The 14011-nt window shown below is 44.3% G+C and overlaps 1 protein-coding gene across 1 annotated transcript in view; it reads right to left on the bottom strand.

Annotated features, from left to right (window-relative positions):
• Positions 1-8524, bottom strand: part of LOC115458773 (zinc finger protein 850-like) — a gene marked incomplete at its 3' end in the record, with an annotated part of 52355 nt that extends 43831 nt beyond the window's left edge. The window contains exon 1 of the mRNA XM_030188590.1: positions 4878-8524. Coding sequence (XP_030044450.1) covers positions 4878-8463 — 3586 coding nt within the window. The remainder of the gene's footprint in view (positions 1-4877) is intronic.
• Positions 8525-14011: the final 5487 nt, after the last annotated feature.

Raw genomic sequence — 14011 nt, forward strand, 5'->3', positions numbered from 1 at the left:
CCTTCATATTTCAGCACATTCTTTCTCAAGACATGGGGGGGGAGGTTGCATTAATCACTGTCAGCACTTCCTGCTGCTGTGAACTTTTCAACTCTTTCCACTTTATATTTCTTACAGGAGCAACAGCATCAACACACGAATCCTGAAGTTTTTTTATAAAGGACAGATGCTTTCTTCTTACCAGTTACAATACTGAGACAGAGGGCAACAAAATCTGAAGGAGTAGTGAGCAGAGAATTAGAGACCTGAAAGGTCGAGAGAAAGGCAGAGATATCCTTCCACATGGGAGAGGCCAGCAAAGAAACATCGTATAGTGCAGCCAAAGCATCCGGTGACAACAACGTACCTGCAATATAAAGGTGTGATAACAGCCATATACCTTTACCAGACCATTCAGCTTTTTGGGACTGCAGGTGAACAGACTGCAAGCTAGAGTTATACAAGAGGGAGACATCCTCCAGGGAGGCAGCGCTAACTCCAAGACCAGCCCTAAACGGATATTAGAGGCAGAGGCAGAGGCCTTCAACAACCACAAGTGCTTGGTATATGGATACTAATCTGCAGAGGGTAAAAGATATAAGGGGCAAGGGAGCACCAAGGCGGCCTCAAAAATCAGCCACCTAGGCGTCAGATGAGAGAATTCCCTTTGGAACCACATTAAAGACTGTGATAGGCGAAAAGCCATGTGATAATTTTTTAAATCAGGGACATTAAGACCTCCCGAATGAGTCGGCATCTTAAGCTTCTTCAGTGCATTGCGAGGTGGTTTTTGTCTCCAAAGAAACTTAAGTAACAAGGAGTCAATCTTGGCGTAGAAAGAATTTGGAAAAGAGAAGGGAGTCATACTAAATATATAATTCAACTTCGGAGCCAGAACCATCTTGATAGCCCCAATCCGTCCCCACCACGTCAAATAAAGCGGAGACCATAAACCCAGGAGTGAAGTGGTTAAATTCAAAATTTGATTCTGAATAAGAGGCATGGTCTGATCCACCGACCTGGAATACCAAACTCCCAAATATTTAAGTTTAGAAGGTTCCCAGGCAAATGGATATTGAGATATCTGAGATCTATACACCAGGGAATTTAACGGCATGATGGCTGATTTAGACCAATTTATTTTATAGCCAGACAGGGAGGAGAAGGAATTGATTACATCCAAAATAATTGGCAGGGAGTTTGGGGTGGTATAGAGTAAAATAGCATCAGCATAAATAGAAAGTTTGAATACCTCTCCTCCCACAGGCACCCCAGAGATATTGGAATGAGCCCGGATAGCCAGAGCCAATGGCTCTAAGGCAATATTAAAAAGGAGAGGAGACAATGGACAGCCTTGTTTAGTACCCCGCCGGAGAGGAAAAAGTTGAGAATTTGTACCATTCACTGAGATTGAAGCCATCGGATCAGTATATAAAACTTTGACCATTTTAATAAAAGATGGACCAAAATTAAACCAAGCCAAAGTGTGAAACAAGTAATCCCATTCAATTCTGTCAAAGGCTTTCTCAGCGTCAAGTGAGACCGCTATAAACGGCTCACTTGAGCCCTCAACATGTGCAAGGACATTCCAAAAGAGTCTAGAGTTATCGCTAGCCAACCTGCCTATCGTAAACCCATTTTGATCTCTATGGATGATATCCGGCACAATATGTTGAAGGCGCAAGGCCAAGATTTTGGCATAGATTTTGTTATCAATGTTAATCAAAGAAATAGGCCTATAATTCTCAACTTTAGACGGGTCCCTATCTGGCTTGGGTATAACAATGATCTTAGATTGATAGAAAGAGCCAGTTTGACCTTCATAATGTAAGAGCGAATTATAGATAATATGTAACTTGGGCACCAGAAGATCTGCAAACATCCGGTAAAATTCCACAGGGAGACCATCATTACCTGGTGATTTACCTTTAGAGAAGGAATGAATAGCCTCCAATATTTCCTGTTGGGAGAAGGGTTGTTCCAAAGCGTGCTGTTGAGACCCATCAAGTAGAGGCCTATCAAGATGGTTCCCAAAGTCCCCAAAGGATCCTGATGAAAAATGTACCTCAGAGTCATATAATTTGTGGTAGTACGATTGGAATTGCTGGGCAATATCTTCATCCGAGGTATATATGACCTGTGCGCAGTCAACTATTTGTGAGACCCTAATCCTATTTCTCTTAGTTTTAAGGTATTGCGCAAGAAGATGGCTGGCCTTATTACTCTCAGGGTAGAATGTCGACTTATGAGCATGAATTAATTCCAGCGCATCTTTAGAAAGAGTGGTATTAAAATCGTACCTCAAATTCTGCAAGCACAAAAGAGTCGTTGAATCATTATCAATGACAAACTGGTCTTCCAATAGCTTAAGTTGAGCAGTTTTAACCTCCAGGTCTCGTCTATGCTGACGAGCGTGCATGGCAGAATAACTAATTATATGCCCTCTAATTGTAGCTTTAAAAGCATCCCACCACAAGAGTGCTTTACCCTCCTCCAATGGGTTAAAAGGAAAAAATTCATCCATCTTGGATTTAATAAATTGAACAAAGCGATCATCCTGCAGCAGCAGAGAATTAAATCTCCAAGGTGGTGCACTCCGACTAAGCAATACCGCAGTTAAACTAAGACACACTGGCGAGTGATCTGAGAGAACCTTACTCAGTATTTCTGAATTACATATATGTGGCAATAAATTCGAGGAGATTAAAAAGTAGTCAATCCTTGAAAAACTCCCATGCGGAGGAGAGTAAAAAGTAAAGTCTTTCTCTGTGGGATGAAAAAGACGCCAGGGGTCCACCAATCCCAGAGAGGTCTTAAGATCCTGGATCCTATCCAATGATTTTGACAACCTGGGAGGACAGGTGGATTTCCTATCCAGGATAACATCCTGCACTTGATTAAAGTCACCACCCAGTAGAATATTGCTGGCTCCAAAGGAAACAATCTCAGTAATTATATTATGAAAAAACGAGGGAGAGTCAGAATTCGGTGCATACAAGGTCCCTACTAACCAATTAGAATCGTGCAGTTTTAAGCTCACTAATATCCATCTCCCCTCAGTATCGGAGCACTGTTTTATAATGGAAAGTGGAAGGGAGGTGCGAGCAAGAATTGCAACTCCATTCTTTTTATGCACCGCAGAGGAGGCAGCAACAAGAGAATAGAACTGGTCTTGGAATCCCGCCACATCAGATGCAAGAAGATGCGTCTCCTGAACTAGAATAATATCAACCTGCAGCCCTCTAAAATACATCAAAACCTTCTTACGTTTTATAGGATTATTTAAACCTTGTACATTAACAGAGACTATTTTCATCTAAAGACAATATAAGTACAGGTTAGGTTCATAGGAACCAATCATGGAAAATGGCATCACAGGCATGGAATATCGTTGGAAAACTGCGAAGGAGACTATGCAAAAAGAAGAGAGACCAGAAGAGGTACCTAGTGTCCCGTCTCGGGTCCTTACCGGTGCTCCCGCGGCTCACCTCTACCCAGACCGGACACCTAGGAGAGAAATAAAACCCTGGAAACTGCAAACCCCTCCACAGAGAAAGCAGGAACTGCACTGCCACAAAACCAGAGACCTTCAGGGTAGCAGAATGCCAGAAATGACAAGAACCCTCAGAGAGTATCAGTGAGCCGGCAGACTGCAGTGTGAGAGAACAACAGGAGCAGTAACAGGAGGAGTGATACCCCCGGTAGTACAGGCATCTGGAGAAAACGACTGCCAACAAAACGTAATGCCCCCCTGGGACCAAAGCTGCAAGAGAGAAAGTCCGTTGTGATATGCAGAATTTTTAATCTATTCAAGAATCTTCCTTAACATACAGTGCTATAACTCCACCAATTTAATCCGCCCTATCACTGCAATATAATTTGAACTCTGGTATGACATTATCCCATTTGTTGTTTCTCCCCTGCTGATCCAATTCCTTGAAAAGTTTTGTTCTCTTCACAAATTCTGTTGCTTCCATCCCTTTTGGCACCGATAGATTTTCACCCACTCCTTCTACTTGTCAAAAGGATTCTGGAGGGTTTTTTTTCATATTTTAATACCCTTTGTGAACTGGGATCTGTTGATGCCATTAAGTAAACCTGGAGGACTATGGAAAAAGAAGCCAGCAGATCAATATAACATCAGAAAGATACCGCATGTAAACAAATTGCCCGACACAGGCCGTGTTTCGCCCACCAAGGGTTGCGTCAGGGGCTACAGTAAACAAACACCATCTAGCAGGTGAGGGGGGGAGAGAGCTGGGGGAGGCCCCAGAGAAGAGCAGGTCGGAGAAGGAGAGGGAGGAGAGAAAAGAGGTAATGGAGATCTGGTGTCAGAGGAGGAGGACAGTGACTCTTCAGAGGAGGAAGATTTCACGGACTATTTCAGGATCCAGGTTTGATTGTAAATGAAGCTGGATAACTCACATTGATGGAGGCTGCTATGGAGAGTGATGCAGGAGATCCTTGCTGGAACAGGAAGTTTCTTTGTAGATTTGCTGTCTGATGGAGCTTGAAGCCGTTTCTTTCAGGTGGATGTGATGTCCAGCTTGAGAAGTCAGGATTCCAGGAGATTCTAGCTTGCTTTTAGATTTAATCACTTCAGGGCAGCGGCGACTAGGACAGGAGCATCAGGAACAGCCAGGAAGAACTCTCCTTCTAAAGAAAGAGCCCCTGCTTTTAAAGTGTCTGAACTGGGCATTTATCGTCAGGTGGTTGCCCTTGGTCCAATTAGAAAGCTCCTGGGTAGCTGAATTCTGGGCATCTGGCTTTGAGATGGAGCATGGCAACAGGTCACATTCTCAATGACATCACAAGACTTCCTGCCTGGACATCTGCTAGTCCATTGTCTGAGAGTGATTGAGCTTAGATGGGCTTAGGACATGGAAATAGCTTCTCACCTGTGTGGATTCTCTGGTGTATGGTCAGTGTTCCCTTTTTACTAAAGCTTTTACCACATTGATTACATATAAATGGCTTCTCTCCTGTATGGATTTTCTGATGTGTGGTCAGTTTTTCCTTTTTATGAAAGCTTTTATCACACTCACTACATTTATATGGCTTTTCTACTGTGTGGATTCTCTGGTGTCTGGTCAGTCTTTTCTTCTCAGTAAAGCTTTTACCACACTCACTACATGTAAACGGCTTCTCACCTGTGTGGATTCTCTGATGTGTGGTCAGTGTTTGCTTTTTACTAAAGCGTTTACCACAGTCAGTACATGTAAACGGCTTCTCACCTGTGTGGATTCTCTGATGTATGGTCAGTGTTTGCTTTTTACTAAAGCTTTTACCACACTCAGTACATGTAAATGGCTTCTCACCTGTGTGGATTCTATGGTGTATGGTCAGTGTTTTCTTCTCAGTAAAGCTTTTACCACACTCACTACATGTAAACAGATTCTCACCTGTGTGGATTCTCTGGTGTGTGGTCAGTGTTTCCTTCGCAATAAAGCTTTTACCACACTCAGTACATGTAAATGGCTTTTCTCCTGTGTGGATTCTCTGATGTCTGGTCAGTTTACTCTTCTCAGTAAAGCTTTTACCACACTCAGTACATGTAAATGGCTTTTCTCCTGTGTGGATTCTCTGGTGTATGGTCAGTCTTTTCTTCTCAGTAAAGCTTTTACCACACTCAGTACATGTAAATGGCTTCTCACCTGTGTGGATTCTCTGATGTCTGGTCAGTTTACTCTTCTCAGTAAAGCTTTTACCACACTCACTACATGTAAATGGCTTCTCTCCTGTGTGTCTTCTCTGGTGTTTGGTCAGTGTTTGCTTCTCAGTAAAGCTTTTACTACACTCAGTACATGTAAACGGCTTCTCACCTGTGTGGATTCTCTGGTGTATGGTCAGTGTTTCCTTCGCAATAAAGCTTTTACCACACTCAGTACATGTAAATGGCTTCTCACCTGTGTGTCTTCTCTGGTGTTTGGTCAGTGTTTGCTTCTCAGTAAAGCTTTTACTACACTCAGTACATGTAAACGGCTTCTCACCTGTGTGGATTCTCTGGTGTATGGTCAGTGTTTGCTTTTTACTAAAGCTTTTACCACAGTCAGTACATGTAAACGGCTTCTCACCTGTGTGCATTCTCTGGTGTATGGTCAGTGTTTGCTTTTTACTAAAGCTTTTACCACAGTCAGTACATGTAAACGGCTTCTCACCTGTGTGCATTCTCTGGTGTATGGTCAGTGTTTTCTTCTCAGTAAAGCTTTTACCACACTCACTACATGTAAACAGATTCACCCCTGTGTGGACTCTCTGGTGTCTGGTCAGTCTTTTCTTCTCAGTAAAGCTTTTACCACACTCACTACATGTAAACAGATTCACCCCTGTGTGGATTCTCTGGTGTATGGTCAGTGTTTCCTTCGCAATAAAGCTTTTACCACAGTCAGTACATGTAAATGGCTTCTCACCTGTGTGGATTCTCTGATGTATGGTCAGTGTTTGCTTTTTACTAAAGCTTTTACCACAGTCAGTACATGTAAACGGCTTCTCACCTGTGTGGATTCTCTGGTGTATGGTCAGTGTTTCCTTCGTAATAAAGCTTTTACCACACTCACTACATGTAAACAGATTCTCACCTGTGTGGATTCTCTGGTGTATGGTCAGTGTTTTCTTCTCAGTAAAGCTTTTACCACACTCACTACATGTAAACAGATTCACCCCTGTGTGGACTCTCTGGTGTCTGGTCAGTCTTTTCTTCTCAGTAAAGCTTTTACCACACTCAATACATGTAAATGGCTTCTCACCTGTGTGGATTGTCTGATGTATGGTCAGTGTTTGCTTCGTAATAAAGCTTTTACCACACTCAGTACATGTAAATGGCTTCTCTCCTGTGTGTCTTCTCTGGTGTATGGTCAGTGTTTGCTTCGTAATAAAGCTTTTACCACACTCAGTACATGTAAACGGCTTCTCACCTGTATGAATTCTCTGGTGTATGGTCAGTGTTTCCTTCGCAATAAAGCTTTTACCACACTCAGTACATGTAAATGGCTTCTCACCTGTGTGGATTGTCTGATGTATGGTCAGTGTTTGCTTCGTAATAAAGCTTTTACCACACTCAGTACATGTAAATGGCTTCTCTCCTGTGTGTCTTCTCTGGTGTATGGTCAGTGTTTGCTTCGTAATAAAGCTTTTACCACACTCAGTACATGTAAACGGCTTCTCACCTGTATGAATTCTCTGGTGTATGGTCAGTGTTTCCTTCGCAATAAAGCTTTTACCACACTCAGTACATGTAAATGGCTTCTCACCTGTGTGGATTGTCTGATGTATGGTCAGTGTTTGCTTCGTAATAAAGCTTTTACCACACTCAGTACATGTAAATGGCTTCTCTCCTGTGTGTCTTCTCTGGTGTATGGTCAGTGTTTGCTTCGTAATAAAGCTTTTACCACACTCAGTACATGTAAACGGCTTCTCACCTGTATGAATTCTCTGGTGTATGGTCAGTGTTTCCTTCGCAATAAAGCTTTTACCACAGTCAGTACATGTAAATGGCTTCTCACCTGTGTGGATTCTCTGATGTATGGTCAGTGTTTGCTTTTTACTAAAGCTTTTACCACAGTCAGTACAAGTAAATGGGTTCATTCCAGTGTCAGTTTTCGGGTGGTCTCTGAGACTGTCTGTAGTGAAGCTTTTACCACACATAGTAGAGGTAAATGGTTTCACTACTGAATTAAGTCTCTTGGGCATTGTGAGGTTTCCTTTCCAACAAGCACTTATTCCACTGTCAGCAGAAGTATATAATCTCTCATTTTTCTTGATTTTCTGGTATTTTGAGAGTGTTGCCTTCCTGCAAAATATTTGTTCAGATTTAGTAGAAGTGTCCGGTTCCCCAACAGTTTGAGCTTTTTGGTGATCTATGACTGCTTCCTCTTGACTAAAGCTTTTCTGACATTCTGCACTTGAAACTGAGCTCTGTCCTTGGTGGAAATTTTCTTCCTTGTTGGAGCTTTTCTCACATCCAGGACATGAAGATATTCTCTCATCAGTGATGTTTTTCTTATATTTTATAATGTCTGCTTTGTTCGTAAAGCTTTTCCCATATTCTGTAAATGTATACATTGTAGTTTCTTTATAAGTTTTCTTGTGTTGCATTAGCTTTTTCTTCCTATTGAAACCTTTCCCACATTCAGAACCTGTAAAATGTTTCTCTTTTAGGACTGTTTTCTGTTGTCCTTCTAGTTCTCTCTTTAGACTGACATTTTCCCCATTGTCCGTACATGTAGATGGTCTCTCTTCAGTATCAGATCTAAGAAGTGATTTTAGAACAAAATGATTGCTGAGGAATATCTGACAAATATCACAGGAACAGCTTTGATCTCTCATCTGGTTTCTCTCCTCTTCCCCTGCCTGTTTGAGATTACTGATACTGTTTTCACACAGAGCTGAGCCTCCTGGTGAAGGTTTTTGTTTATTTTGATCCTTTTCCTTTTCTCCCCAGTCAGAACTGGAAGAAGTTTTCTCTTTGTCTCTTTCTGATAACATCTTTTCCCCTTCAGGCTTCTCACTGAGCTTCCAGTTATGTGTCTCTGTATTACTGTTTTTAGGGTCCTCTTTTTCTTGAAAGTAAAAAAAAAGAGCATTGTGTATTATTGTAGGAAAAGACATAAAAACAATCTTACAATCCAAACGTATAACAGGCACAAAACAGCAATGATGAGCCAGTAATTATTACATTGTAAAATGGACAAACAATCCACCTAAAGTCGCCTAGATAAACTTTTTTTATATATATTTTTAAGGGAGGGGTTTGTGGGGTGCTATGTGTTTTTTATTCTTAGTTATTTGTGTTTATCTTTAGGGGGTTTGTTTGTCCATTTTACAATTTATAATTTTACCCCTGAATGCCGAAACATGTTGGGCTGACGAACTAATAGAAAAAGTACTTTGGACTTAGATTTTCCACTACTTATAAGGCTGTTTTGATTCCTTAAAGGATTTTAAGAAATAATTACCGGCTTCTCATTGCTGGTTTGTTATTGTAAGAGAAGAACAATTTAACAAGTTTAAGGGTCATAGGGTTGCCATGTGGAAATCAGCACTACCGTCCGGCATACACAAAGTTTGCCGTGTGCCATTTTCCATGTCAGAAAACATTTTTCTACTTTGTAGCGTGGGTTCATGGTGTAGGTGCGTCTGGCGGTAATTGCGCACTGACCGATTACCGCTGCGTTAAAATGTGAACCTGCTCAGGCATTAAATGGCTGCAAAAAACAGATAGGCAACCGATCCACAAAATCCAACGTGGAAACAAACACAGCAGATCAGTCAATGATATGGTTCAAAACTTTATTCTAGAGTCATTGCCCAACACAGACTGTGTTTCGCCCACCAGGGCTGCGTCAGGGGCTTTAAATTGAAACCAAGTTTCAAACCGAAGCAAAAAAAACAGTGTGATGCCTTCTTCCAAGGTGAACCCAAGAAATTCACTCCGTGGACCGCGTGTATATGCTGCAGGTCCACGGTGTGCATTTATTGGGTTCACCTTGGAAGAAGGCATCACGCTGGTTTTTTGCTTCAGTTTTGAACTCATTAAATGGCTGCATGCAGATTTCTGTTTTAGCAGACGGCTATTTAGGCCTCCATTTAAAACAAAGGCAATTCCACACGCCCACTCTACCAAGCACCACTTACATGTGCGGAGGAGTGGCCTTGTGGTTAGGGTGGTGGACTTTGGTCCTGAGGAACTGAGTTCGATTCCCGGCACAGGCAGCTCCTTGTGACTCTGGGCAAGTCACTTAACCCTCCATTGCCCCATGGAAGCCGCATTGAGCCTGCCATGAGTGGGAAAGTGCGGGGTACAAATGTAATACACAGACCCCTTTACATTCCCTCGAAGCAGAAAATACAACATATCCATGCTGACGATTACCAGAGATGCAGATAGAACAGATGATGTCACTCAAGCTGATATTTAAAAGCTCCTTGTTGGTCTTCCCACATCGATATAACAGCCATCAGAGTCCTGATCCTGTCTCCAATGGTGGCCAGTCTGGTCACAAATGCCTGTCAGAGCCCAAAAAGTAGATCTATTTCTCATGGTTCATTTTTCACTGACGAGCAATGGCTCTGCGAAGGGGCAGACTCAAGAAGAATGTCAGGAAGTATTTTTTCACGGAGAGAGTAGTGGATGCTTGGAATGCCCTCCCGCGGGAGGTGGTGGAGATGAAAACGGTAACGGAATTCAAACATGCGTGGGATAAACATAAAGGAATCCTGTGCAGAAGGAAGGGATCCTCAGGAGCTTAGCCTAGAATGGGTGGCAGAGCTGGTGATTGGGAGGCGGGGCTAGTGCTGGGCAGACTTATACGGTCTGTGCTGGAGCTGGTGGTTGGGAGGCGGGACTAGTGCTGGGCAGAGTTATACGGTCTGTGCCGGGGCTGGTGGTTGGGCGGCGGGGATACTGGTGGGCAGACTTGTAAGGTCTGTGCCAGAGCCGGTGGTGGGAGGCAGGGATAGTGCTGGGCAGACTTATACGGTCTGTGCCAGAGCTGGTGGTGGGAGGCTGGACTGGTAGTTGGGAGGCGAGGATAGTGCTGGGCAGACTTATACGGTCTGTGCCAGAGCTGGTGGTGGGAGGTGGGACTGGAGGTTGGGAGGCAGGGATAATGCTGGGCAGACTTATACGGTCTGTGCCAGAGCCGGTGGTGGGAGGCGGGGCTGGTGGTTGGGAGGCGGTGATAGTGCTGGGCAGACTTATAGGGTCTGTGCCACAGCTGGTGGTTGGGAGGCGGGGTTGGTGGTTGGGAGGCAGGGATAGTGCTGGGCAGACTTATAGGGTCTGTGCCACAGCTGGTGGTTGGGAGGCGGAGTTGGTGGTTGGGAGGCGGGGATAGGGCTGGCCAGACTTATACGGTCTGTGCCCTGAAGAGGACAGTACAAATAAAAAAGTAGCACATATGAATTTCTCTTCTTGGGCAGACTGGATGGACCGTACAGGTCTTTTTCTGCCGTCATCTACTATGTTACTATGTTACCTGACTACAAATATTTTTATGGATTTTCCTCTTTTGGTCTGCCGGAAACGGTGAAAGATCAGAATCTGTACGACTTCTTCGCCACGTGGCTTCCAGAGCAGCTGGGCCTGGCAGGGAGAGGAGGCCCTATCTGCTGTGACAGAGCTCATCGCATCGGAGCACGCGATGAAGGGAATAATAGACCTCGCACGGCGATAGCGCACTTCACGAATTGGCTGATGGAGGAGAGGATTTTAAAAGCTGCAAGGGCTAAAGAGGCGCTACTGTATGAAGGACACCGGTTGCTACTATTTAATGACTATTCCACACGAGTGGCCCTCTTGAGAAAGGCGATGGCGCCTACCTGCTCGGCCCTATACAAAAAGGGGGTGAGGTGCGCATTATTATACCCAGCTAAGTTGAGAGTTTGGGTGGATGGGAAATCCACCATCATCACCGATGTTGCAGCAGCGAAAGATTTTTTGGCGAACTGCAATGTGAGGGCGAGTGCGAGACAAGGTGAACGGGAATAACTGGCAATTGAGGAATGAGAAGGTGTGACCTGAGGCAGTAACTGAGGCGTCTTTACTGCACCGAGCTCTAGGGATTACAATCTGGTTTCCAGAGGCAAGACAGAGACAGCATAGGATAAGGCTGGGTGTAGTGGATCGACATAACGACAACACTAAAGATGGACGGTAAAGTGGTGGAAGAGCCAGAACATCGCTGACAACTGTCTGCCCCCTTTCGTTATCTGGGTGGCGATTTCAACACCAGTATTATAAACTGTTCATGAAGGTTTGAGCAACGGATAATGGTTTTAGATGTTACACTATATAGTCTTGTAATGTTATACACTTGTTTTGTTATGGCAGGGGGGACGGGAAGCTTCTCCTTTAGCTGTATTTGGGTAGGCGAAGGATGAGGGTCGGTATTTTGGGGGGGGGGGGGGGGGGGGAAAGGTCAAAGGGAAGGGGGAGGAGGATGGGTATATCTGGGATTGAATGAATGGATGACAGTGGTGTGTATGTGGGAGAAAGAAGGAGTTGGATGGGGAGGGGGAGGGGTCAGTATATGGAGTGTTGGATACTTGGGGGATATCTGGATATGCAGGGGAACAGGATAAAGATCAAAGGATACTATGTGAAAACAGTTTTTGGTACTCGCCGGTTTGGCTGGGAGACCGGTGAGGGACAAATACAAGTAATATGCGCTTGGGAAGCCAAATGTTTAATCTATGGCTAACTTAAAAATAATCACTCTCAATGTTGATGGTATCCACTCCCCCATAAAACGCAATAAGATTTTGACATGGTTAAATAAAGAGGGGGTGGATATTGCGTACCTTCAAGAGACACATTTGTCGGTAGCTGAACATCAAAAGTTGAGAAGGGGATGGGTAGGTGAAATAGGGTTTTCCTCGTATAATTCAAGACAGAGGGGAGTTGCCATTCTAATTCATAAAAGATTGCCCTTTAATATCCACAAAATGGTACACGACCAAGAGGGGAGATATATTTTAATACTGGGAGAGCTGTGGGGACAGCAGATATTGCTCTGTAATGTCTATGGGCCCAATATATATTCCCATAAATTTTTCTCTGACTTGGTGGCCAGAGTGGTCGCTTATGCAGACTATCAGCTCATTTTGGGGGGAGATTTCAATGTGGTAGCAGACCCTACAATAGATTGCAAACCGCCCAGACATAAGGGGGGGAATTGGGAGAGTAAAGGGGTTAATTTTGTACTTGACCAGTTGGGGCTGGTAGATATCTGGCGGCTTCTTAACCCGCAGGGGGAGGAATTCACGTTTTACTCTCACCCCCATGGAGTCTACTCCAGATTGGATTATCTGCTGGTCCCCCCCTCTATGACTGCCAGGATTTCCAGAGTGCAAATAGTGGACCCGATATTGAGTGACCATCAGGCCGTCGAGATGGTGATTCCATGGACTGCAGAGCCAAGCGAGCGCATGTGGAGGCTTTCTCCTGCGCTAATTACTGATAGGGAGTTTCAGGCGTATTTAAGGCTCAAATGGCTGGAATATCAGCAGTATAATCAGACACCAGAGGTCACACCGGAAATATATTGGGCAGCCTCTAAGGCTGTCATGAGAGGGCATATTATTGCATACACAGCAGGGAAACGGAAGCAGAGGGAGGCAGAGCTCTTGCGGTTGTCTCGAGAGTACCATCAGCTGCGCCGACAACACATAGCACACATGACTAATACTTACAGGATAGAATTAAAAATGGTTAAGACAAAGATAATGGAGCTACTGACGCAACGAGCAGAAAGAGATATATATTTCCGGCGGCTCCAGTTGTTTCGCTGGGGGAGCAGAGCGGGCAGGCTGTTGGCCAATCTAGTTAGGCCATCTCGTAAGACACAAATTATTTCGGTTATCAAGGATGGTAAGGGAGGAGTGCACACTACGGAAGCACAGATCCGACAGCAATTTGTCAATTTTTACAGCTCATTGTATCAGGCCACAGAATATGACAACGCCAAGAGTGAAGCCTTTTTCCAGCAATTGCAGGTGCCACGTCTTTCAGCAGAACAAGTGATACATCTGAATGCGCCTATCTTAGAGAAGGAAATTCAGTTGGGGATTAAGGACATGAAGCTGGCGAAGGCACCAGGCCCTGATGGGTTTGGACCCGAGTATTACCGTATGCTGCCTGATTTGGTGGCGTCACCATTGACAGGCTGGTTTAATGACTTGGTAGGGGGGGGAGATCACATGCATTCTAATTTGGCACATATAGTACTATTACCAAAACCGGGCAAGGATGCTGGACAGGTGGGCTCGAATCGTCCTATCTCCCTGTTGAATCAAGATGTTAAGTTATTGGCCGCTATTTTGGCGCGGCGCTTAAACCAGGTCATTCATACTTTAATTCATGAGGACCAGGTGGGCTTTGTACCAGGGAGATACGCATCCATGAACATCATGCAGGCGCTAATGGCCATCCATGAGCGGAAAGGGAAGGGAGGAATGGAAGCCATTGTAGGTCTTGACATGGAAAAGGCCTTTGATAGTATTTCCTGGCCACATTTATTTGGGGTACTGGAGA

This window comes from Microcaecilia unicolor, unplaced genomic scaffold (assembly GCF_901765095.1).
Source record: "Microcaecilia unicolor unplaced genomic scaffold, aMicUni1.1, whole genome shotgun sequence".
NCBI lineage: Eukaryota > Metazoa > Chordata > Amphibia > Gymnophiona > Siphonopidae > Microcaecilia > Microcaecilia unicolor.